General features: G+C 45.1%; 1 protein-coding gene across 1 annotated transcript in view; it reads left to right on the top strand.

Moving 5' to 3' along the window:
* Positions 1 to 15,296: 15,296 nt before the first annotated feature.
* Positions 15,297 to 26,562, top strand: part of Rhoq (ras homolog family member Q) — a 41,489-nt gene continuing 30,223 nt past the window's right edge. Inside the window, exons 1-2 of the mRNA XM_048352994.1 lie at positions 15,297 to 15,652; positions 16,189 to 16,247. Of these exons, the coding sequence (XP_048208951.1) occupies positions 15,511 to 15,652; positions 16,189 to 16,247 (201 nt within the window). The 5' untranslated portion in view covers positions 15,297 to 15,510. The remainder of the gene's footprint in view (positions 15,653 to 16,188; positions 16,248 to 26,562) is intronic.

Genomic DNA, 26,562 nt, shown 5'->3' with positions numbered 1-26,562 from the left:
TGTAGTCCCATTTGTCCAACCTTTCTTTGATTTGTAGCCTTTCTGGGTTTTTGTTAAGGAAGTTCCGTCCTGTGCCAAGGAGCCCAAGTGTTTCTCCTACTCCTTCCTTTAGTGTTTTCAGGGTGTCTGTTTTGATTTCGAGGTCTTTGATCCATTTGGATTTGATTTTGGTGCAGGGTGATATATAAGGATCTAGTTTTAGTTTGTTGCATGTGTTGAACCAGTTTTGCCAGCACCATTTGTTGAAGAGGCTATCTTTCTTCCAGACTATTGTTTTAGTTCCTTTATCAAAGATTAAGTAGGTGTAGTTCTGTGGGTTAATTTCTGGGTCTTCAGTTCTGTTCCATTGGTCTTCAGGCCTGTTCCGGTGCCAATACCAAGCTGTTTTTATTACTATAGCTTTATACTACAGCTTGAAGTTGGGTATTGTAATTCCTCCAGCACCATTCTTTCTGCTTAGGATTGTTTTTGCTATTCTAGGTCTTTTATTGTTCCATATGAATTTCAGGATTGCTTCCTCTATTTCATTAAAAAATGGTGTTAGGATATTAATGGGTATTACATTGAATTTGTAGATTGCCTTTGGCAATATTGCCATTTTGATTATATTAATCCTCCCAATCCAGGAGCATGGGAGGTTTTTCCATTTCCTTAGTTCTGCCTTAATTTCATTTTTCATGCTTTTAAAGTTCTCATTGTAGAGGTCTTTCACTTCTTTGATTAAGGTTATTCCTAGGTATTTTATGTTTTTTGAAGCTATTGCAAAGGGAGTTGCATTCCTGATTTCAGCCTTGGTCTTCGGGTCGTTAGCATAGAGAAAGGCTGTTGATTTTTTTTTTTTTTATTAATTGGAGATAAATTTTTTTACAAGGTGATGTGCAAAGAGGGTGAGGGTGCAGTTACATAGTAGGGCAGTGTGTACATTTCTTATGATATCTTACAACCTGTTCTTCTATCCCTTGTCTAGGTCAGGTTGACATATATGCAATATACAATGTATCAAGAACATATACAGTATTCACAGACTTGGTCTCTACTGTCTCTCTGTCTCCCTTTGTTAACAGTCATATATCAGGGAGATCATGCCCCTTTGTTTTCTGTGTTCTAGGCTTGTCTCACTCAACATTATTTGTTCGAGTTCCGACCATTTCCCTGCAAATAACAATATTTCACCATTCCTAATCGCTATGTAGTATTCCATTGTGTATAGGTACCATATTTTTTGGATCCATTCGTCTGTGGAGGGGCATCTGGGTTGTTTCCATATTTTAGCTATTGTGAATTGTGCCGCGATAAACATGGTAGTACAAATGCCTTTTTGATATCTTGGATTTTGCTGTTTAGGATAGATGCCTAGGAGTGGTATGGCTGGGTCATAGGGTAGGTCTATATTGAGCTTTTTGAGAAACCTCCATACTGTTCTCCAAAGTGGTTGTACTAATTTGCACTCCCACCAACAATGGAGAAGGGTTCCTCTTTCCCCACAGCCCCTCCAGCATTTGTTGTTTCCTGAGTTCAGAGTATAGGCCATTCTAACTGGGGTGAGGTGGTATCTCAGGGTTGTTTTTATTTGCATTTCCTTTACTAGCAGGGATGTTGAGCATTTCCTCATATGTTTCTTTGCCATTTTTATATCTTCTCTTGTGAAGTCTCTCTTTAGCTCTTTTGCCCATTTCCTAATAGGTTTATTGGGCTTGGAGGGGCTTAGTTTTTTGAGTTCTCTGTAGATGACCGATATCAGGCCTTTGTCTGTTGCTGTGCTGGTAAATATCCTTTCCCATATCGTTGGCTGTCTTTCTATTTTGGTGGCTATGTCCTTAGCTGTGCAGAAACTTTTTAATTTGTAGTAGTCCCATTTGTCGAGTCTTTCTCCTATTTGTTGTGCCCCTGGGACTCTATTCAGGACGTTCCTTCCTGTGCCTATAAGTTCTAGTGTCTTTCCTACTCTGTCCTTCAGTAGTTTCAAGGATTCAGGTCTGATGTTGAGGTCCTTGATCCATTTTGAGTTGATCTTGGTGCATGGTGATAGGCTTGGGTCTACTTTGAGTTTTCTGCATATGGCTGCCCAGTTCTCCCAGCACCAGTAGTTGAAGAGGCTATGTTTATTTCATTGTATGTCTTTAGCTCCTTTGTCGAATATCAGTTGGCTGTAAGAGTGCGGTTTTATTTCTGGGTCTTCAATTCTAATCCATTGGTCTTCCGATCTGTTTTTATACCAATACCATGCTGTTTTTGTTATGATGGCCTTGTAGTAGAGCTTCAAGTCTGGTATTGTGATACCTCCTGCACTGCTTTTTTTGCCTAGAATTGCTTTGGCTATTCTAGGTTTTTTGCTGTTCCATATGAATTTATGGATTGGTTTCTCTATTTCAGTGAAGAATGTGGCTGGGATTTTGATAGGTATTGCATTGAATTTGTATAACAATTTGGGCAATATGGCCATTTTCACTATATTGATTCTGCCTACCCATGAGCATGGGAGGTCTTTCCATCTCCTTGTGTCTTCTTTGATTTCCCTTATTAGATTTTTGTAGTTTTCATTGAATAGGTCCGTCACGTCCTTGGTTAAGTTGATCCCTAGGTACTTTATTCTTTTTTTGGCTACTGTAAATGGAATTGTTTCCATAATTTCCTTTTCTGTTTGTCTATTGCTGGTGTACAGAAAAGCTGCTGACTTTTGTGGGTTGATTTTGTATCCTGCTACTTTGCCAAATTGGTTTATTAGGTGTAGGAGTTTGGGTACTGAGGTTTTGGGGTCCTTCAGATACAAGATCATGTCGTCTGCGAATAGGGATAACTTGATTTCTTCCTTGCCGATGTGGATCCCTTTGATGTCCTCCTCTTGCCTTATTGCTATGGCTAGGGATTCCAGCACTATGTTGAACAGAAGTGGGGAGAGTGGGCATCCTTGTCTTGTTCCTGATTTTAGGGGGAATGACTTAAGTTTCTCTCCATTTAATATGATATTAGCAGTTGGTCTGTTGTATATGGCTTTTATTGTTTTGAGGAATGTTCCATCTATTCCTGTTCTCTCCAAAGCTTTTAATAGGTATGGATGTTGTATTTTGTCAAAGGCTTTTTGGGCATCGACTGAGATAACAATGTGATTCTTGATTTTAGTTCTGTTTATGTGGTGAATTACGTTGATTGATTTACGGATGTTGAACCATCCTTGTGACTGAGGGATGAAGCCTACTTGGTCATGATGTATGATATTCTTGATCACGTTCTGGATCCTATTAGCTAATATTTTATTGAGGAGCTTTGCATCTGTGTTCATTAGTGATATTGGTCTGTAGTTCTCTTTTTTTGTTGGGTCTTTGCCTGGTTTGGGAATTAGTATGATATTAGCTTCGTAGAACGAGTTTGGGATTTCTCCCTCCATTTCTATTTCGCGGAAGAGTTTGAGGAGTATTGGAATTAGCTCCTCACTAAAGGTTTTGTAGAATTCGTTGGTGAATCCATCTGGGCCTGGGCTTTTCTTAGTAGGGAGGTTCTTGATTACCTCCTGTATCTCACCGTAAGTTATTGGTTTATTTAGCTGATTTATTTCTTCTTGGTTCAGTTTGGGCAGTTTGTACTTCTCTAAGAATTGATCCATTTCTGTAGAATTATTGTTTTTTGCTGAGTAGAGGTTTTGGAAATAGCTCCTTATGATTGTTTGAATATCGTGTGTACTTGTTGTAATTTTTCCTGTGGAGTCCCTGATTTTACGAATATGAGTCTCTTCTCTTCTTTTTTTTGTAAGTCTTGCAAGGGGTCTGTCAATTTTGTTTATTTTCTCAAAGAACCAGCTTTTAGTCTTATTTATTTGTTGAATGGTCTTTCTATTTTCAATCAGATTTATCTCTTCTTTAATCTTTGTGATCTCTCCCCTCCTAGTCGTTTTAGATTCTGTCATTTCTTGCTTCTCCAGTTGTTTTAGTTTCATCGTGAGGGTATTCACCTGCTCTGCTTCCATTCTTTTAATGTGGGTGCTGAGTGCAATGATCTTGCCCCTCAGTACTGCCTTAGCTGTGTCCCATAGGTTTCTTTGTGATGTGTTTTCTTTGTCATTGTGGCTTATGAATTCGTTGATTTCATCTTTAATTTGATCTGTGGCCCAAGTGTTGGATAGCAGCGTGGGGTTTAGCCTCCAAGAGTGTGTATAGGCTCTGTGGTATCCTTTGTTGTTGAGGGTTACCTTTAATCCACTGTGATCAGATATAATACATGGGATGATGTCAATACTTTTGTATTTGCTGAGGTTCTTTGTGTGGGCTATGACGTGGTCTATTTTGGAATATGATCCATGGGCTGCTGAAAAGAAGGTGTATTGGGTCTCTGTGGGGTGAAAGGTTCTATATAGGTCTGTTAGATCCATTTGGGAAATGGTGTTATTTAGGTCCTCAGCTCCCTTACTAATCCTCTGGGTGTTGGATCTGTCTCTTGGAGAGAGAGGAGTATTAAAGTCACCCACTATGATTGTGTTTGCGTCTATCTTGCTCTGTAATTCTTTGAGAATTTGCTTGACATATGTCGGGCCTCTTTTGTTTGGTGAGTATACATTTATCACCGTGATTTCTTGATTCTGTATTTTTCCTTGTATTAATATGTAGTGTCCTTCTTTGTCTTTTTGAGTGGACTTTAAAGAGAAGTCAAGCTTGTCTGAGATCAGGATGGCTACACCTGCCGTTTTGGTGGATGCATTTGCTTGGTAGATCTTGCTCCATCCTTTCACTCGAAGCCTGTTTTTGTCCCTTGCTGTAAGGTGGGTCTCTTGTAGACAGCAGATGTCAACTTTTTGTTTGCGAATCCATTCTGCCAGTCTGCTCCTCTTTATCGGGGAGTTTAAACCATTTATATTTAAAGAGATCAAGGATAAGGGTGTTTTTTCTCCTTCCATTTTCTTGGTGGGCTGTTTTTTCTTCTTTTTTTTTTTTTTTTTTTTTTTTCTTCTTGTCTTTAGTGAGCTTGTGTTTCTGCTGGACTTTGGCTATTGAAGTTTCTTTCTGATTCTGTCTGTGTGTCTTTTACGATCTCTGTTGGGTGGGGTTCCCCTCTTAATATTCGCTGTAGGGCTGGTCTTTTATTCACATACTCCTTTAGCTCCTCTTTGGTGTGGAAAGATCTGGTTCTCCCTTCGAATGTGAACTCCAATTTTGCTGGATATTTGATCCGAGGTTGTAAATTGTTATTCTGGAGTACTTGGATGGTGTTCTTCCACTCGCTTCGAGCTTGGTAAGTTTGTGTGGATAAGTCGGATGTTATTCGAATCCTCTTCCCATTGAAAAAAGTTTCCTTCTTCGCTTTGGCTGAATTCAGAATTTGCTCTTTAATCTTGAGGTCTGTAGTCTTGAATATTATGTGCCTTGGGGTGGCTTTCCTGGGGTCTGGCCTGCCAGGTGTCCTATAGGCTTCGGTTACCTGGATGGGGTCCCCTGTGAGATTGGGGAAGTTTTCTGCAATAACTTTATTGAGAACATGATTAAGCCCTCTGCTCTGGTATTCGGCTCCTTCTTCTATTCCAATTATGCGCAGATTATATCTCTTGTCTTTGTCCATTAGTTCCTGGATTAGTCTTCCCTGAAGCTTCACCTTTTCTTGGAGTGTGGTCATTTTCTGGTTGTTGTCAGCTGCTTCATCGTCCAGGCGAGAGATTCTGGATTCTATATGGTCTACTCTTTGTGTCATGGTTTCAATTGCGGAGTTTATGGATGTCAGAGAGCTGTTTATGGTTGTCATATCAGCTCTGATCGTGGAGATTTCTTCCTTTAAAGAGTTGTATTTTAAATCTATTTTTTCATGCATTTCAATTCTTAGGATGTGGAGATTTTCTTTAAAGGCAGCTTGCATTGTATCCATTTTTGCTTCCATTTCTTTAAAGCAGGTTTGCATTGTATCCAGTTTTGCTTCCATTTCTTTCTTGGCTTCCTGGGTGTCCTTCCAGATTTCCACTCTAAATTCCTGGAATTGTTTTCTGATTTCATTTCTGACGCTTTCGATCATTCCTGTTAACATGGCCTCATTTGCTTTTTTAGTCTCCATCTCCTCTTCAGTCGTGCTGCTTTTTGGAGCTGGCGAGTTGGCTTGCCCTTTGATGAACTGAGTTATGTTTCTTTGTGATTTGCGCATCTGGAGATCTGGATGGCTTCTCAGGTTTGGTTTGTAGCTCCTCCCTCCCTCCTGTGTAGACGTGTCTACGGCAGCAGGTGCTGTCGCTGTGTCCCCGCCCACCAGTGCAGGGTACGCCTACCAGAGCGGGCGCTGTCGCCGGGGGCCCCGCCCTCCTGTGCGCTGTGCGTCCAGTGCAACAGGCACTTCGGCGGGATATGCCTCCCAGAGCAAGTCCTGGGTTGTTGGGTTGTGCTTGCGCCCTCCCACGAGTCCGTTGGGGAGGGGTACGTGTGGGGCCCAGTGGGATCGACTGTCCGGGTGTGGCTTGGCACCTTCAGACCTCACCTCCGCTGTGAGGAGGAGGGACGTGATCAGGCTCAAGTGACCCTGCTGGGCTGGTATTGCCCACCAGCGCCTGTGGTTTTAGTTGTAAGAGTCTGCGAGGTCCAGGCGCCTCAGGTGGGGTTTGCACAACCGGCTGTCTCCTGGCCCCTGTTGGGAAGGGGGCGGGGCCGGTTCTGCCAGTTCAGGAACCTGTGGGGTGTTGGTGCTGCTGAGCCCTTCCCCTGCTAAACTGACTTCCCAGCGCCTGATGGGAGCTTCCCCGCCTGATTTGTGGGTTCTTTGTTCCCTCAGGGGTGGGGGAGGGGGGAGGGAGGGCACTCACTTTTGCTGCTTTGTGTGTGTGTCCCGTGCAGCTGTTGGCCCTCCAGGGGTTGGCTAAGTGTCGTGGTGGCTTCCCTGGTTCCCGATTTCTGCCGCACTGGGTTCCCTTGTCCAAACCCGGTGTGGACCCGAACTTCTCGTCACTGCCGGTGTGTCTTGGTCCGCACCCTGCCTTGTGTCCGTGGGGTCTCCCCCTATATGAATTCTGCGCTCCTGGCAGCCTGTCTGCCGATCGCCGGGTTCCCCTTTCCCAGCCTGACCCTGTTTGGGCCAGGGTCGGCTGGAGGGGGGAGGGTGCCCCGGTGAATCTCCGGCTCCGTGTAGGTTTTCGGTTCTTCTTTTTTGCTCCTTTTTGTTTTCCTGTGTTTCTCCACTGCTTCTGGCTGCTGGTTTTGCTGGGTTCTTGATGGGGTGTTGGGTGTTGGGGTTCCCAGCTCACTATGCCGTTGGAGCGAGTCGGGGTGCCTCTCTATTCTATCGGCGCCATCTTTCTTTTTTCCAGGCTGTTGATTTTTGAGGGTTTATTTTATATCCTGCAACTTTGCCAAAGTTTTGGATCAGCTCTAGTAGCTTGGGGGTAGAGTCTATGGTTCTTTAGGTATAGGATCATGTCATCTGCGAAGAGAGAAAGTTTAACTTCATCTTTTCCTATTTGGATCCTCTTTATATTTTCTTCTTGCCTAAATGCTCTGGCTAGGAATTCTAGTACTATGTTGAAGAGAAGGGGGGAGAGTGGACATCCCTGTCTTGTTCCTGACTTTAAAGGGAATGGCTTTAGTTTTTCACCATTTAGAGTTATGCTTGCTGTTGGTTTGTCATAAACTGCCTTGATTATAATTTTTATTATTTGTAAATTACCTGGTCAGCAAGAATGGACTAAGATTACCTTTAAATAACACTATGCCACTTAATGTATAACCCAGACATTTTATAATAGTATATTTCTATTTCTATTTCTGTTTCTTTATCTTTGTGCTATTGTTTTAGATTTTATTTCTACAAGCTATAAGCTACATAACATATTGTTATTATCGGTGCTTTACATAGTCAATTATCTTTCAAAGAAAAAAAGTGTAGGAGAACAAAGTGTCTCATTTTCAATTTCTGGTATTTTTTATTGCTTCCCATAGATGAGTTTCCATCTGTATCAGGTCCTCTCTCCTTGAAGAACTTCTTTAATATTTCTTATAGTCACATCTTCTGATTTGAAAAAAATTCCTTAAGCATTTTGTTGTATGAAAAAAGCAACAACACTCATTTTACCTTCCATTTTAAAAGGTAGTTTCCTGCTGGATATAAAACTGTAGATTGTAGCACTTGCTTCTTTTTGTAAAAACTCATCATTAAGAAGATACTGTTCCACTAAGTTCTAGCTTGCATTGTTTTGGGTGAGAAGTCTGCAGTTGTTTTTTATTTAATCTTTGTTACTCAATATAGTATCTTTTTCCCCTTTTTGTATTTTAATTTTTTTTCTACTGCTTTTAAGTGATTTTGTTTGATGTGGATCTCTTGGATCTTTAAGCATTTAGGCCATTATGTTTTTAAACCATTAACCTCAGTCCTTTTCTAGGACTCCAATTATGTGTGTACATTATCACCTACTATTGTCTTATAAGTCATTGAGGATTTGTGTGAGAGAGATAGACAGACAGACAGAGAAGGAGAGGGGGGAAGTTTTTCTATGTATGTTGTAGTTTGGATGGTTCTATTGCTATGTCTTCAATGTCAACTATTTCCTTCTACAATATCCAAACTTGTGTAAACCAGGCCAGTTATTACTTTAGCCCAGCCCAGCCCACCCTTCCCCCCAACCCGACCTTTTTCAGTTCTAGAAGCCCCCTTTAGTTCTTTTAAACATATCTTCTATCTTCCTCCTCATTACACTCATGTTTTCTTTAAATCCTTCTGCATATTTTAAATTTGTTTTTAAGTTCTTGTTTGGTGATTTCATTATTTCTGCTGTTTCCTTTTTCTCTGTACACTGAGTTTTCTTCTGATTGGGGTCACATTTTCCTATTTATTTGCATGTCTAGTAACCTTTAACATTCTGAAGTCTGTATTGTTGGATATGTGTATCTTGTTACTCTCTTTTCAAACTGATGAATTTGTTTTGGCTGGTAATTATGATCAGTAGTAGCTAAACTTGCTCTTATTGAGGTTTGTTTCTTGACCTTGTTGGGAGAATATCTAGAGTTCCCTCCAGTAGAGTATAAATTTAACCCTTCTTCTCATATGTAACACTTACATAGTGTCTATGAACTCTCTGGGCATTTGACAAGGTCTCTTCACATTTGTAGGTTGACATTCAAACATCTTCCATCCCTGTGTAAATGCTGGGAGCCAATCCGTTCCCTGGTAGTTCTTGGCCCACCCTTGTGGAGGTCACCCAAAGTATGTGCAACTGAGTGTTCAACAATAAATCAAAGGATTTCAGGAATGCTTTTTTGCTTCCATATTCTTTCCTCTGCATTTGAAAGTGTCCCCAGTGATGTTCACAGCTGAGCAAGACCAATGTGATCTACTTGTGGCTTCTCTCCCAGCATGCTTCATTCAGAAAGTGTTTCTATAGGAAGTTAGGGTGATAGTAGAGCTTGCTCTCTTTTTCCAGAAACACGATCCCATGCTACATGTTGACTAATGTCTCAAAACAATGACTGCACACACATTGTGCATTTTTGAGTTGCTTACATTAGGAAAATAAGTCTAGCATCAGTTACCTGAGTATCACAGAAGTGGAAATCTATATGGAGAGAAGTGGGAATCTATATTGCTTCTCCAACTTTCTTTGAGGACTAAGTTGCAAGCAACAGAAACCATCTGTGGATAATTAAGCAAAAAAAAAAAAAAAGGACTCTTATGAGGAACTAGGTAGCTCACAAGATTGTATGAAGGCTAAAAAAGCTGCTCCAGTAGAAATGGTGTCTAACACTTAACCTCAGGACTTTCCAGTGAGAAAAACCACTCCTATTGCTTGTCATCAAGCTCTAGATAACCATGAGTATGTCTGTCAGTTCTAAATCAGGAACTTGATTATACCACATCCACCATCACTGCTTGCCCTGATGTACCACTTCCTGTGTCAGGAACTGAACTGTGTGCCCACCACTGAAGCTGAGTCTCCAGAGAGAGAGAGAGCGTGTGCCTTGTATTTAACTGTGGTTTCACTAGCAGTTCAGTCTTACAAGGAAAGCAAGCCTCTGTAACTTGCAGCTTCTATAAAGGCTCTCTTTTCTTTCACCGAGACTTACCAAGTATAAGACTCTCCAAACTCAAGATGTGGTTCTGCTGTGAAGAGGTCGACACATCCATTAGAGAAGAACTGTAATCCCTAAGTGAGTCATGAGATGGTCACACAGGCAATATAATTACTGATTTCATATCTAGAAGATGGATCCGTGATTCAGCCTTCTCTGAAACTGTCACACCCAGATCCAGCAACCCCTAAGGAAGGGTCTTATCTTAAGAGTTCAGCAATGGTGGCAACATGACCAGTCATAACAACTGGTCTCCTGAGTTCAGGTTGCAACAGAAGAAAGATATGGAGATGGTAATACACTTTTAGGGTAATTTGCCTCGGGATTCTCAGAAGTTGGGACTCTGAGTATCTAAGGGATAATAAACAAGAAAATGAACTAGGACAAAAATGGGGGGGGTGTAGATATATTCCAACTGGATAATCTCACTAGATTAAAAATAATTCTGATTATTAGAAATTACTGACCTTGAAGAAAGAAATTGCTGTGTTTAAGATATGGATACTTTAGCTTGAAATAATGTGCAATATACATGGTGTTTGAGTCCTGAGAGGAAAAGAGGCAAGTAGGAAGTGTAAGTACAAAAGAAAAGAGGAATAGGTGTGGCAAATGGCTTGATGTAGAGGAAAGAAACACCACGGAAGAGCAGGGCAACACTGAGATAAATGGATGGTAATCATTTTACTTCCTTATTGATAACTTCTATGAAGGAGGTTCAGTAAGGGAGAAGAGACAGACCAAGAATGGGTGATTTGTAGTATGCATGGCCTCTTGTATTGACCAACTAAATGGAATTGGGACCAAATCATGAGTTTAATATGGATTCTTCTCACCTTCCTCTCTTCTTGCCACTTGCTTCTTTCCTCAAATTCTTTAGTTCCCTGTATCTTGGGGAGGCCTACGAACTTAGAGGAGTAACAACCCAGATGTAATGGATATTGTTGGTTGCCTTCCCCAGTGTAAATTCCCCTCCATACCAACCATCTGCCATGTTGGAACCCCAGAATCTGGATGAAAGTGAAACTCCATGCCTGACTGGGGAAGACTGATAGGAACAATCAGGAGACCCCCAATCTCTAGTCATAATGATGGTTTTAGGAATGGACAATAGACCACACCTGAAACAACACTACACATTTTGCTTGGGTTTAGGAATCAAGTAAGTTAATCTAATCTGAGGAAGTTCAATGTTTTGTTCAATGAGTGGGTCAAGGGGAAATCTATCATGAAATGTGGTAAATGAAGGCTGGTGCAAGTCTTCCCCATACCAAGCCCTGTGGATTTTGTCATGTAAACGCACTATCCTTTTCATATTCATACATGTGATCTTTCCCCCAAGTCTTTCTGAATTTCCCACTCTTCAAACCCACACTCTAGACCTAGAATGATCTTCTCAAATGACAGATTGAATGTGTCATTTTTCTACTCAAAAGTTTTTGATACCTTGTTGGCATGGAACGTAGCAAGCAGCCCAAGCTCTGAGGACAGATAATTTTGAAACCTATCTCTGCCACTAAATTGTGTGTGATTTGGGGCAAGTTTCTTAATCTCTGCATAGCACTTAACTATAATGATGACAGAAAATTAATCTAAACTCTCTAGACACAAAGTAGAGATGCAATAATTCAAGTGACCAACTAAAGAATGCCAGTATATTTAGGTTTTAGGAATAAATAGAATTAAAAACACCTCACAAATGACCTATTTCCACTTTCCCACTGGAGGTGTGTGGGTCATCTATCTATCATAATTCCTCTCTGTAATTGAGCTTTGTTTTGTTGGGTTGGTGATTTAGAAATGTCTGGAGCTTTTAGGTCTACATGATCCAGCTTAGGTAGTAAAAGGGGAGACACTTGTGCTGTGAATCCCACATTCCGAATTTGGAGAAATAAGTGTGGCTTGTCTCATTTTGGATCAGGGTCCACCTAGGTGAGTCAACAGAACAGGTAGCTTCTGGCTAAACCACATGATGACAAAGATTAAACTAGAAAGAACAGTTAGTGGAAGCAGATGGTATTGTTTTGGATAGACAAATCAATAGCTATTCTCTACAAATCTTTGCCTTGCTCTGCCAGTTTGGAGAAGAAATAGTATGACCTATATCAGTGAACATCAAGCACCCAGAGAGTACATAGCTACCATACACAGAAGATGTTTAGCAAACTCTGTCTTTGTGCTTCCTCATAACTTCATGTCCAGGACCACTACTTGCCTAGATAATGCCTTCATCTCTTACAGTGGGGATTAAGGTGGCCCCTTCTGAATGGACAAGCAGAAGTCACATTCATGATAAGAAGTTGTGTCTCATTTTGTAATGAAATCAGAGTTGCCATGTTTGTGGGTAGTGTATTGGCCAGATCTCTCCTTCAGCAGTTCCCTTAGCCCTGGCCTTTTGCCTTTATATGAAACATTGGCTGCCAAACCTGGATAAAGTCACTGTTTTCTGATGGCCTTTACATGGCTTTCAGAAGGTCCAAGACTGATTGCATTCTATGATACCCAGTTTCAATACAAACCAGCTCCAGTACACTACTAACCCTGCCCTCTGTCACCTCAGATGTCACAGGAAGTTATGTATGTTCTTTTTGCCCTGCTTCGGCGCCCTCTGCCATTCCAGGCCTTCTTCCCTCACTCTTATCAGCCTCATAAGCCAGTGACACTACTTCTGCAAATCCTTCTTCAGCACACCCACAGCTATGCACGCTGCCTCCTCTGCACTTCCAGAAGCCTGTTCTTTATTCCCTACCACAGAACTGATCACATTATATAGTAATTATCTGTTTGCTCATCAGTTCCTTTCCGCCCGCCCCCCTCCAGTGACTGTGGCTTGCCAGATCTTCTGCCCAGGAATAAAGCCGGTCTTCTAGCAGAACTCAATGCATGCTTGTTAAATGAAATACAGAATGAATCAATAACAAGGAGGAAGGAAGGAGTAGTGGAAAAAGAAAAGGAGAACGCTCCATAGAAAAGTTCACTGTTCTTACACAAACCTGAGTCTGTTTTAATACTTTCAATTCAAACAAAAGGAATAAAAAAAGAAAAGCAAGTAGTGGTCTATGAGATGCTTAGAGACAAAATTGCCTCCTGTCTGTCAAATCATTGACATTTGAGAACATTTTTTAAACCACTTGCAGTATTGTTTTCTTTGATTATGGGAAAGTCAGGTTCCTATAGGGGTCTGTTTGATTATTCTGGCTAAAGCTGGCAAGAGCCCACGAGAATGGGGTATTGCAGATACTCACCCCCCCTTTTCACCCCACGTCCACACCAGAGGATCAGCTCCAGAGTTCTAAGTATTCTTGGCAGTCTGTTTGGCATTACTGTGAGCCAAGGGAATGAGGTCACTGTCGCCAATGAAGTCACCATTGCATGATTCATCCCACATCAATTCCCCACTTGGAGTGGTTTAACATTTTCTGAGCTTTTCCAAGTGTCCCTAATCCGAAGTCCCTCACATTTATACAATAGAAAACTGAAGCTCAGAGATGGTGTGGGACACACAAAGGATAACGCTGTTAACTTGTGTCAGAGACAATTTCCTGGCTAAGTGCCTTCCCACAGCTCCTAAACCTCTCCCATAGACTCTTCTTTCAGGATACTAGCTCCAGCAAACGCAGCCTACTCAAATGGGCCTGCTGACAAAGGAAGGAAAAGCCAGAATAAACACCTACACTTAAAATAAAGGGGTGGGGTCTGAGAGAGCTTAGTGTGAAGCCACAGGGAATTTACAGTAATCTTCAAAGTCTTCCTGGGAGAGTGGAAATGAGACTCGGGTTTGAGAATTGAGGCCTGGCCTGGGAATGAAGGCATGAAGACCTAGCATGGGCATTTCCTCCAGTGTGCTTCAAGTCTTTGAACACCACCAGTAACTGGAAACCTTTGCAATAGTCACTTGTTTCCTCACCTACAACCTAAGGGAGGGTCCTACTGACCTCTACCCTCGCTGTCTTTTCACACAGCATTTTTTTCTGCTGGCATGAATCGATGAGAGGAAGCGATTTCCCTCATGTCAGCAAGTTAGAGATGGGGTGCAGTGCCAGCGTGGAGGGTGCCCTGGCCTCAATGCCTGAGGTTCAATGCAGCGCTCTTGGCCCTAGCCACACCGTGATACTTCCAATCTTTGCCAGGCAGCGGGGCCCGGGGTTGCCGCCCGGATCGCAGGCCAAGTCTTAGAGCTCTGGTGTTGTAAGTCTTCTCAGGGATCACAACCGAATACTTTGGACACTTGGGACAAAAAGGAGGCCTCGGAGAATGTCGCCTCCAGGGGGAGCACAGGTACACCGGCCCAGCCCAAAGCCCACAGGGACCTTTTCTTCTTCCTTTTTTTTTTTTTTTTTTTTGGTTGCTCAGGGGGTGCTTCAGCGGTTCAATGCGCTGTCGCCTCCCTTCGTTTTTTCAGTTTCCCAGGAAAACGACTGGAGCTCGTGCTGTCAAAGGCGTGGGGTGCGATGCGCCGGATCCAGCAAGAACAGGACTCCCCGCTTTGCAGCTCGGGGGCCCGCCCCCACTCCCACGCCACTCCGCGCCCCTCTCTAGCTGGTGTTTTGGGTTTTTTTTAACCGTCTTGGCCTAGCTTTCCTCCTGATTTTCCAGTTCCGTTGTGCACTTGGCGGCCCTGAGGATGGCTCCGTCCTTCCGGGTGGAGTTGAGATGTACACGCATAAATTCGCCGGGCTATTGCGTCATCGCTGAAGTCGTCGTGGCTCCCGCCCCCCCCCACAACCCCCCCGCCGTCGCCGCCCCCCCCCTACCCCAGGCCTCCGCATCTTCTCCCGGCATCGGGGCCTGTGGACGCTTCCGGGTGCTGCGGGCACTTTGGCGAGGAGCCCTCGCCTCCCAGTGCGCGCTCCCCGCCGACCCCCTCCCCCAGGCCCCTCCCTCCCTCGCGCCCCCTACCCCCCGCCCGGCGTGCGCTCCTCCTCCCCACCCCTTCGCGCCCGCCTCGCCGGGGCTCGAGCAGGGCCGAGCCGCAGGGCTCCGCGGCGGCAGCGGGGCGGGGTCGCGGGGACCGGCGGGCGCGGGCGCGGGGTGGGCCGCCCGCACTCCGGGGAGGCGCCGGGGCCCGCCCTCCTCCGAGGCCGAGTCGGGCGGGGACCCGGGCCGGCGCGGGGCGGGGAGAGCCGCCTGGCCCCTCCCCTCCGCCGCCCTCCCCAAAGTTGCCGACTCCCCCGGGGCCCGACAGTCTTATGATCCAGCGGATCCTCCGGGGGAGGCCGGGCCGGGGAGAGGGCGCGGGCTCCGGGCGGCGGGGGCAGCGGGAGGGCGCGGGGACCAGGGCCAGGGCGGGGATCTGGGCAGCGACCGAGGCGGCAGCCGCGCCCCGGGCCCGCCGCCCCCTCCCCTCCCGCGAGGGGCGTCGCTGCATGGGGCCGGGGGGGCGGCCCTGCTGCGCGGAGCGGCGGCGGCGGCGGAGCCCCCAAGCGGGCTGGGGCTGAGCGCGGGGCCGGGGCGGGGGCTCCGGGGGGACCATGCCCGGAGGCCGGCCGGCCGCAGCATGGCTCACGGGCCCGGCGCGCTGATGCTCAAGTGCGTGGTGGTCGGCGACGGGGCGGTGGGCAAGACGTGCCTGCTCATGAGCTATGCCAACGACGCCTTCCCCGAGGAGTACGTGCCCACCGTCTTCGACCACTACGCAGGTAAGACTCGGAATGCGGACCAAGGGGCTGCTCTCCGGGCCGGGAACTTTGGAGCAACTTTGGTGGAGCCCCCCACGCTGCCTCCCCGGAGCGTGCTCCCCTCCGAACCCCCGCTGCGCCCTCCGCCAGGCAGCCCTGCCTCGGAGCCGCGTCCAGGACCACCCCTGGCCGCGGCCCACCTCTCTTCCCATACACCCCAATCCCCCCAGCCCCGCGCCTCTGACCTTCCCGCACCCTCCTCCCCTACTGCCCCAAGACATGGGGGTGGAGGGGGCGGATATTTCAGGGTCCCAGGCCAGACGTGGCTCTGGGGACTGGCGAGGAGAAACGGCTGGACAGCTGGGGGGCTACATCACACCTCGATTTTAGGCCACTTCCCAGTGAGGTGGACACAAAGAAAAAGGGGGTGACATTTCCGGGGAGTGCCTACATGACTCCAGCAGGGTTGGGAGAGGAGGGTTTGGGTAGGAGTGGTAACGTCCCGGAGCCTGGATCACTGTGAGCCTCTCTCCCCGCCCCCATTTCTGTCCTTGTAGTCAGCGTCACCGTTGGGGGCAAGCAGTACCTCCTGGGACTCTATGACACAGCTGGACAGGTGAGTGTCTTGGCCTCTAGCCAACACCTCCTCCTTTCCCTCAATTCTGTGTGGCTCTGGGGGGCCTGGGGAAATTGAGATGTCTAGGTGGGAGGATCTGTCTTCTAGAAGAGCCCTCTGGATTCTGTCTTTTCTCAAGTCAGCACATTAACAAAACAAAACAAAACAAAAAATGCAGGCCAGCCCAGCGATGTGAACCTCTGATAAGTGAAAGTTTGTGCCTGTGTGGATCCTTCTGTGTGGTGCCTGGCGTGTGGGTCCCAACTCCTGTTGCAAAGTGGCAGTAGCCAATGGTGAAGCGTCCTTATTTTTAGTTGCAGATGACCAGGTCTCCCCCTCACACCCTCAGTCTGGTCTCTCATTGGTGAGTGGTCTGCCTGCCCGAGGAACCTGATTGGTAGGAAATGGCATCATCTAACATGATGGGAAGGCATTTGGTCCTGGTTATGTTTATTACAACATCATTGCACTCTGGGACTCAGTCCCTGAAAACGTAATTTGTGGTGTTACCAGAGGACTGCAGGGAAAAAGAAAAGAAATAACAACCATTCAGCCACTCCCTAGGGTGGGATAGGAAAAGGTTAGGAGTTCAGGGTGAATCGTGGAGGTAGCGCTTTTATCTCTCCACACACGCCCCCCCCCCCCCCAGGAAGGCAGGTGACTGGGTTTTCTTTGGAAAGATTATTGTATAGAAAGAAAAAGAACACTTCCCACTGCAGCTTCTGGCTAATGTTTACAAATTGGAAGTACCAGGTTGTGCTTCTTCTGTAGGATTAAGGGCTTTTTATCTATCTCCTTGTCCTAGTTCAACCCTCTTTCTAGACCCACTTTTTACTCTGGGGCTCAGATTTTATGTGATGAAGTTTTACAGAACCCAGTTCTGTAATTTGACCTGAAAGAAAGATATTTCTGTGTGCCACGCTAACTTGAGTCCCTGAAGACATGTTAGCAGCTGAAGGGCTTGGACAGTGACTTGGGGGGAAGTCCAGTTAATTGAGTTTCCTCATCTGAAGAAAGGGGTAATCCCCCCTCCCACAAATACACAGACTCTGTATGCCAGATGCTAAGTACTGAGCATAGCACATACTTGGTACTCAGTAAAGGGAGTGCTGCTCTTTGTAGCATGTCTAGATTTGGCTTCCAGAATTATGGTTCTCAGATTGTGTTAGATTCTAAAAATGGTTTGTTGCAGGGGGTGTGGTATCTTGATGTAGCCTTGGCTTCTGAACTGCTAAGTTAGAGGAACATCTGAGGATGGAGAACTACTGGCAGTTCTAGATGCCAGAGACCATCTACCACATCACCAAATAGGCTTAAGTCCTTGTAGTTAGTTCTCAGCTTTCCATGCCCAGTTTCAGCAGAATTTACCCAGTCAAATAAGAACAACTTTTTTTTTTTTTTTTGTCAGTCATGGGGCTTGAACTCTGGGCCTGGGCACTGTCCCTGAGCTCTTTAGCTCAAGGAGAGCCCTTTACCACTTGAGCCACAGCGCTACTTCCTGTTTTCTGGTGGTTAATTGAAGATAAGAGTCTCACAGACTTTCCTACCCCGGCTGGCTTTGAACCGCAATCCTCAGATCTCAGCCACCGGAGTAGCTAGGATTACAGGCGAGAGCCACCGGCACATGGCAAGAATAACTTTTAAGAAGCACACTTGATAAATAAGAGGTTAACATTATTGGTTATTATTGGATAAAAAGAAAGTCGTTTTTTTTTTAAGTCTCTAATTTGAACTCCTTTCACTGCCTCTTCTTTGTATTTACGTATTGAAATCATGTTTTTGTCCAAGTAGCCTCTTCAGCTGGACATGCGTGTGTGTCAGAGCTGTTCTATGCAATTCAAATCAAACTGTTCTCCAAGCCCCGTCTGCATATCTGGAGTGGGATAACCACGTGCAAATACTACTTTAAAGTAATACTTGTAAAGTTATAGGTAGCTTGTGTTTTTGCAGACAGGGAAATGGACTCAGAGAAGCTAGGTTGCTTGCCTTTGGTCACACAGCTGCTAAGAAATGCTACTGGGTTTACAACCTGGGTCTAAATCTGCTCTTGTCATGGGAGGTGCTGAGATACCCTTGAAATTGGTGGCATTATTTGTATGCACTTAGATGTAGATCCTGGAATCTTCACAGTCATTCTAAGACAGGAGAACTTCAATCTAAAGGTGAGCACATTCACAGAGTCAGGGCTTTCCATGTGCTGCCATCATTTTTCCAGTTAAGGAGCATAAGGAATACAACAAACAAGATCAGTTGAAGACTCCAGTGTTACTGTTTTTTACCCAGTGATGTTACAGCAACTCTGTTTGCCCGAATTAAGTTCCCTTTGTGTTTCTCCCAGTTGCTGTGACTTTTGGCTTTTGATCAGCTAGTAATAATTCATCTCTTATTACTAATAAGCACAATTACCCATAATGAGATGAAATAACAAGTGTCCTTTGTGCACATACTACTATACTAGGTAGTACAAAAGAATAAATTTAAGAAATAGGAATCTACCACAGCTGATGTTGGCATAGGTAACAATGTGATGCCTATTCATATGTCTTTGATAGATTTCTGTGTTATATTTGAGCACTTAAGAATCTCTATGGCTGGTGCTGGTAGCTCATGCCTGTAATCCTAGCTACTCAGGAAGCTGAGATCTGAGGATCATGGTTGGAAACAAGCCAGGGCAGAAAAGTCTGTGAGATTCTTATCTCAATAAACTACTCTGAAAAAGCCAGAAGTGGCACTGTAGCTTAAGTGGTAGAGTGCTAGCTTTGAGTACAAAGAGGCTCAGGAACAGTGTCTAAGCACTGAGTTCAAGCCCCAGGACTGACCAAAAAGAAAAGAAAGAAAACCTTTATGAATTGGTAACAGATTCCTTGTATAATAAAAATAATGGTAAATAATACACACATATGTGTATGCACGTATGTATATATGTGTTTAGATGTAAGTAATATGTCTGTCTACCTACCTACTTACCATCCAATCTATAATATGTCTATCTCTAGATGAGTAGCAGAGAAAAGCTGCACACCAGTTTGGTTTGTTTTTTTAATTGTAAAGGTGATATACAGAGGGGTTACAGTTACATAAGTCAGGTAATGAGTACATTTCTTTTTGAACACTGTCACCTCTTCCCTCATTTTCTCCCAGTTTTTTCCCTCCCAACTCTCCTCCCCCACAAGTTGTATAGTTCATTTTCAACATAGTGTTCAGTGAGTATCATACTGCTGCATTAGTTCACCCTTTGTCCCACCATTTCTCATACATGAGTTTTAGAATCTAGTCTCCATCTTATTGTCTAATCTCCATCTTGTACTAATTGTGTAATTCTAGCTACTCTTTACCTTCTTTGTAATATTAATATGGTTTGGGGGGATCTATGATACAGAGTTGCTGTCTTAAAATCTTCAACCTATGGAAAAGCAGCTGATACTGTTCTATGCATGTGGTAGATATGTAAGGGCTCTTACAAGAAATTATACTCCTCGGTGAAGCATTGGGGGGCTGTCACAGGTGGAGGAGGACCATGTATTCTGCCTGGAGGTAGTTGAGTCCACTAGAAGACCATATTCTTGAATGTTTTCAGCAGAAGTGTGGATGAAGCTGGATTCCAGATCCTACAATTCATTGACCTCAGAAAAATAGTTCAGAATTTTGTGTAGATCTCGAGAAGTAAAGGGACATCTGTAGGCTTAGTTCAGGTAAGAGGATGAGCCAGGAAGCTCTCAGCACTGGAAAACACTTGTTTCTCTCCATGCACATGGATACTTGCTGTACTGATTAAATAGCACAGCAGTACCCTACCTCTAGTGCTTGGCCTTTTCGATGACCCTATCCAGTTCAAAGCCACAGTCATTATTTGTCCAATTTATATGTTAGGAATCAAAGCAAGTTAAGGGAATATTGCAGATGACCTTTTGCCTCCTTGAGCAGAGTGACCTCTGCTGCTATTAGAACAGGGAAGAAAGGAGGTGGAGGGAGAGGGGGAAGAATGAGAGTATAGGAGCCTGTTGGCCTTCAGTTCTTGTCATGTGCTCTGCTTAGGAACATCCCTCAATGTCTCGGCTCACTTAATAAGCACTGCTGTCAGAGAAAATGCTCTCCTCTCTTGGATGAGCTTCTGGGTGGTCCATGGGCCTTGTGACATTTGACTGCCAAGTGTTTTGGAGTGGGAATTGTAGAAGCACCTTCCTCCTCACTGGGGACCTTCTGGGGAGGTCTTATTTTCTTCTTAGGCCTTAGTGGAGCTTCTCCTTTGTGCTTGGCTTTCAGGACTTCACCATAGGTTTACAACAGCTCCATTGCCGTTCAGGCCGGGTTTGGAGAGGTTACTTGTCTGCCCGCTCTGCACTGTTCAGAGCAAAGAGAGGTGGGACAAGCTCTCTCTGCCCAGACAAGCCGGCGGGGAGCTGCCTGGCAAGCTGCTCTCTAGCTGCAGGCTCCAGGCTGATCTCTTAATCCTTGGCAGGAAAGCAGAACTTGATACCCTGAAGAGGGAAACACTGAGGTCCAGTTTATCCTTGGGTCCCAGAATACCTATACTCAGGAGGATATGTGTTGGGGTGAGTTTTGGATCCCTAGAGTTCCAGATTTAGCTACTACCCTAGTGTGGAACATCCATATGTATGCTGTGAGCATGTGGTTGCTACGTTTGTTAACTTAAACACACAAGTTCAGGGATGCATACGTGAGAACTATAAATATCCTTTACTCCAGTGTCCCTTGGGGAAACTTTTCCAGTGACAAGAGAGATTTGTTTTGCACTTGACACATAGCCTAGCAGCTGTGGCTGCTCTGTGAGCCCTTTGGATACCAGGGAGGCACTTCCCCTAGCATAGGGACTCTACCCTAAGCAGCTGGGCCAGGGCCCTCCTTCTGCATTTCTTGGGGCAGCACCTGAGGGCCCAATATAACCAGCTAGGGGGAAAGGGACGGTTATGGCTACTGCTGCCTTTCCAGGCTGGGCTTGCTCACACTTCCTTCCAGATAGACTTTGGCTAAAGGAGGAAAATGGAAGTGAATGAGCTTGTAGGAACCAGACAGAAATGTCAGTCAGGAAAGGTTTTTCCCACTTTGGAAAAGGCATAGGGTACCAGCCCCCGGGTCTCGGCTTCCTCGCCTGGGAGGAGCTCAGGGTTCCTTGCACATATTAGCCACAACAGGTGAGATATTGGCACTGAACATTCTGGTTTCCCTTAGTAACCTACAGTAAATTTCTCATCTGTGCATTTTGCTAACCTTTTTAGAAGCTATTTATAGCTCCATCTTGTACTACATCAACCAGGAATGTGGGATTCCTCCTCTGCGTTGAAACTGTGGATACCTTTGTCCACTCCCCATCTTTGCTGTGCAGAATACCCTGTCTACCCCTCTTTGTGCCCCTAATGTCAGTTTGGGATGGGCCAACAGGCAAGGACAGGGAAGGGGCCTGTGCCCATCCACTCTGATTGGCTTTAGATTGTACCTTAGTTCTGCCTCATCCCCTTTTGATCCTGTTTATCCATCTATTTTCCCAATTGCGGTTCTTCTGAAGTTTGGTTGACATTTCTACTTTTTAAACCATAGCTTCCTGTCAGATCTACTGGAGTGCCAAGACAGTGGCCCATCATTTCTGGGAGCCTTGGGATGGGGGTCTATGTTGTCATTTGCTGTGTTTGTGTACACCATGACATGCTGAAGCAGCCCTAGCTCTAAGGAAGGCCTGTACTTGCTAGGCAAGCATTGTGGCATTACTGTAGCACTGAGCTACATTTCAGGTCCCTCCTGTGATATGAAAAAGTATGAAACATTATTTTAAACTTCATGGGTGAGAGGCCTTCTGAGAATGGGACTTTGGTGGTTTTGTTGTGGAATTTGGAGTTTCACAAGATGAGATCTCATGGTATTAAAACAAAGCAAAACAAAGCAGCTCTCCACGGGATATCAGTTTCTATCAAGGATGTGTATTGGCAGCCGTGGGCCCTACACTACTGAGCGGCTCCTGCCGAATAGCTAGCTGTGCTGTGAGGAGGAGCAAGAGGCAAAGAAACCAAACACAAGATCACACATGGCTTTTAAAACACTGATCCACAAGCCCATAGTAGGCCGAATTTCCTTAAACTTTGAGGGGCTTGGATTTGCCCTCATTTGGCCTGCTTGGGTCAGGAGTGGTTTGTTTGTTGTTGTTGTTTTCCTCAGCAGTTCAGCGTTCCTCTTTCAGTGCCTGGTGTAGCTACTCTCTGTGCAGTGAGACCTGCAGGTGGCAGGGTTCCTGTGGTAGAGTGCTCTGGGACCACTGCCTGCCAGTGTCTTACAGCCACTTGCTTTCTACATTCCATGGCCACAGGGGACTGAGTATTTCTCTACCCCAGCACCCAGCCCATGTCTCCTAGGTGATGGGTACCTGCATCCCATAGGAACTACTCAGGCCTTTCCTTACCCTCTTTTAAGAGTTTTCTTATATAGGGGAAACCTTCCTCTTCAAAAATGTGTTTTGTCTTGGAATAGAGGTGTGACTCAAGTAGTAGAGCATCTGCTTAGCAAGCAGAGGCCTTGCGTTCACTCTACCACTGAAAAATTTAAAAGGAGAGAGAAAGAGTGTTTGTATCAAATACTTGTCTAGGTAGCATGTGTAAGACTCTGGGTTTGATCCTTAGAACTGAAAAAAAAGTGTCTATTTTATCTGAATATTCCCTGAATATACCTCAAGACTTCCTATGCTACCTTACTGCTTTTATTATTTGCCTCCTTGGGCCAACCCCATTGCCACCCCCTTGTCCGTGGATTTTCAAATCCCTGGACTGCTTCCTGTGGCAGCTGTCAAGACTAGATGAGAGTATTAATCCATTCACTCAGCAAATATTCCCTGAGCACCATATCTTGGTTGAACCTGGTAGAGGCTAGGTCAGGCACAAGTCCTCAGAGTTGTGGTGAGGGGTTGAGGTGACAGGACGAGTGGAGCCTGTTCCTGAGGCTGGAGTCTGCTCTTCCAGGAGATGAACTGCTAAGAGCAAGGTGGAGGAAGGGCTCTCCAGGAAGAGAATGCACCCACCTTAGATTCCCGCATGTACAGCAAGGATCTGAATTCCTGCCCTGGTTTTCAAAGTGTCCTTTAGCCCATGCTGATCTCCTGGAACTTGTAAGGAGTCCAGATTCTTTGGCTCCAGCCCAGATGTCCCAAATTAAAAGTTCTAGCAGATCTCTGTTATTCCAATTATTTTAATGCAGGCAGCAATGTCCAACTCACTGAGATATGTGTATGCTCTGGGCAAGCCACCTGCACCCTCCCCTGTACACAGCTTACAGACACACTGTCCTCAGGATGCAAGGCACTTTTAACTCTTCCCATGTTTTAGCATGTTAGTACGTGTTTTCTGGGAGGAATGAGAGCCTCTGTGGAGATGGGCTAAGGTACTATCAGGAGGAAATGTGGACAGGATTTCAGAAGGCACTGTTGTTTGTATAAGTATGCTGTCTGGCTGAAGGTTATATATTGAGTAAGCACTGTAGGTATTCCTTGATGAGGCCTAAATCTTAAACCATTTTATCTTCTGCAAATTAAGCAGCCAGAGAGATATACCCTGGTCACTGTGGCTGAAGTGAGCACTCTGGGTAATGTCAGAACTTTGCCTAAGCAAGATGGCACCTTGGTTTGTGCAGAGTTAGTTCCAAAGTGTCAGGTGGGCCATGGTTCTTCCTGTGTTCAACTCCTCAGATAGGCTACAAGGACTAGCTGGAGGCAGAAAAGGAGCTGTGTGTTAGAACTCACCTAGGCAGTTCTTTCCTTGGCCCACCCAAGTGTTCTGTGCTGTGTCTTATTCTGTCTCCATTCTCTTCTCCCTTTCCAAGTGCTTTCTTTCTTTGCTTTTTTTCCTTTTTCTGTTTTTTTTTTTTTCAAACTTATTCTTGTCTAGAGAAACCATCCTTTTTCAAATGGTGTAATGGTTGGGATTATAAATGAGCCAGCTCAAAGTAGGCTCCTTCTAAGGGCTACCACTGAGAAAGCATTTAATTCTGACCATCCAGTTCAATTAAAATTCCATTTACTCCTGCTTAATTTTCAAAGGCTGTCCTCCCAGCGAGGTCAGGGCTAACTGGTATTACCTGAAGATGTTTCTAGTGGCTTCCTTGCCCCTAGAGGCATAAGGGAGGGGGCTGGATGTGAAGAGGGAACTAGGCAGGATCTCTTCTTTAAGGACTGGGACTTTGTCCAGCATGCTGAGTTTTAGGACTTCATCCAGGCTTCATATAGAAGGTGGAAATGTCATTCTGAGGCGAGCTCCACTGCCCTCCTCCTCTCTTGAGGCTATTCTTTCTCTTAAACTAATTTATTTAACCAAGTAAACCATCTCTGGGCCAAAATCTTGCACAGAGATGTGAGTCCCTTGAGGGGAGGCTGCACCTGACACAGATCACTTTGCACAGAGTTTGGAGGCCCCACAGAACTGAGTATATTTGCATGTAAGAGCTTGTTGGCAAGATGATTGTGGAAAGGACTCATCCTACATCACCTCCATAGTGGCTTTGTCATTTGGAAGGAGATTCTGCCATGTCTAGACATTATTGAGAAGTTTTAAAATCAGGTTATAGGTGGTGGTTTTAATGCATTGACCATTTGAATACAATGGGACTCACTGCACAGCTCATTAGCAGAAAGTCTGCCAGGTCTGTTTGGATAAAATATTGAGCTGTGGGTATGAATTGTTCTGCAGCAAGTCTAGACCTGTAGGAATCTTCCATTCTGCCTTATGGCAAGTATGCCTCCTGCACTGCCCGTGGCCATCTGTGACAAGTCGGGAAGAGGGGAAGGTGGTGGGTGGGTTGACTGCTTAATCTTGCCTTGTAACCTAGTGGGTGATAGAAATATCAGTAAATTGGCAAATGGACAAATTGGAGCTAATCAGGGACATTTGTCATGATTAAACTGGTGATATATGTGTTCCCTCTTCCTTTGAAAAAGTTAAGATATAATTCATAGGCCATTTGAGTGAGCATGCTGTGTGTGTGTGTGTGTGTGTGTGTGTGTGTGTGTGTGTGTGTGCAAGTGCATGCCTGCGCCAGGACTGAGGCTTGAACTCAGGGCCTGGGTACTCTCTCTTAACCTTTTCACTAAAGGCTAGCACTGTACCACTTGAGCCACAGCTCCATTTCTCAGGCTTTTTGCTGGTTAATTAGAGCTAAAAGTCACATTGACTTTGGCTACAAACCTTGAGCCTTAGATCTCAGCCTCCTGAGTAGCTAGGATTACCTATGTGAGCCATTGGCACATGGCTGGCTTTAAAAAAATTTTTTTTTATTACCACCCAAGGAAACCCTTTGAGTACTAACAGTCAACTATGCTTTTCTCTTCCTCCCATTCCTGGCAACCACTGATCTACTTCCTATTTCATGGGTTTGCCTTTTCTGGGTATTCATGTAAATGGAAGCGTACAATATTTGCTCTTTTGTGTCTGGTTTCTTTCATTTAGCATAGTGTTTTCAGGTTTCACTTATAATATAGAAAGTATTGCTATTTCAGCCAGCAGCTCATGCCTGTAATCCTAGCCACTCAGGAGGCTGAGCTCTAGAAGAGTATGGTTCAAACTTCGTGATACTCTATCTCCAAAAATAACCATCAAAAAGGCAGGCTGGAGGCATAGCTCAGGTGATAAAGAACCATCTGAGCGAGCAAGCTGAGCAAGCTCAAAGCTCTGTTTAAACCTGGGTACCTGCCCCTCCCCCCCCCCCAAATTATCAGTCTTTCATCCCTTTACAACTAAATTTTCCTGTTTTTTTTTTTTTTTTTTGGCCAGTCCTGGGCCTTGGACTCAGGGCCTGAGCACTGTCCCTGGCTTCTTCCCGCTCAAGGCTAGCACTCTGCCACTTGAGCCACAGCGCCGCTTCTGGCCGTTTTCTGTATATGTGGTGCTGGGGAATGGAACCTAGGGCCTCCTGTATATGAGGCAGGCACTCTTGCCACTAGGCTATATCCCCAGCCAATTTTCCTGTTTTTGATCATACTGAGAATTGAACTCAGAGCTTTGAGCTTGCAAGGCAGGCATTCTATCACATGAACTACATCTCTTTTCAACATTAAGTTCTTTTATACAATGATTATTTGGGGGTAGGGTCTCACTTTATGCCCAAGGATGGGATGGGATCCCTCTAGTTTTGCTTCCCCATGTCACAGGATGACAGACACATGCCACACACCCGGCCATTGGTGGAGATAGAATTTTATGAACTTTTCTGCCCACACTGGCCTTGAACCATGACTCCCCAATGTCTACTACCAAGCTAGGGTACTGGCTTGAGGCACCTTGCCAAGGTGAATTTTCTTTCTTACTCCTGTTGAGATCTGAGGATC

The sequence above is a fragment of the Perognathus longimembris genome, chromosome 8 (assembly GCF_023159225.1).
Source record: "Perognathus longimembris pacificus isolate PPM17 chromosome 8, ASM2315922v1, whole genome shotgun sequence".
Taxonomy (NCBI): Eukaryota; Metazoa; Chordata; class Mammalia; order Rodentia; family Heteromyidae; genus Perognathus; species Perognathus longimembris.
The sequence above is the reverse complement of the archived record's forward strand: the minus strand, read 5'-3'. Positions and strand labels throughout refer to the sequence as shown.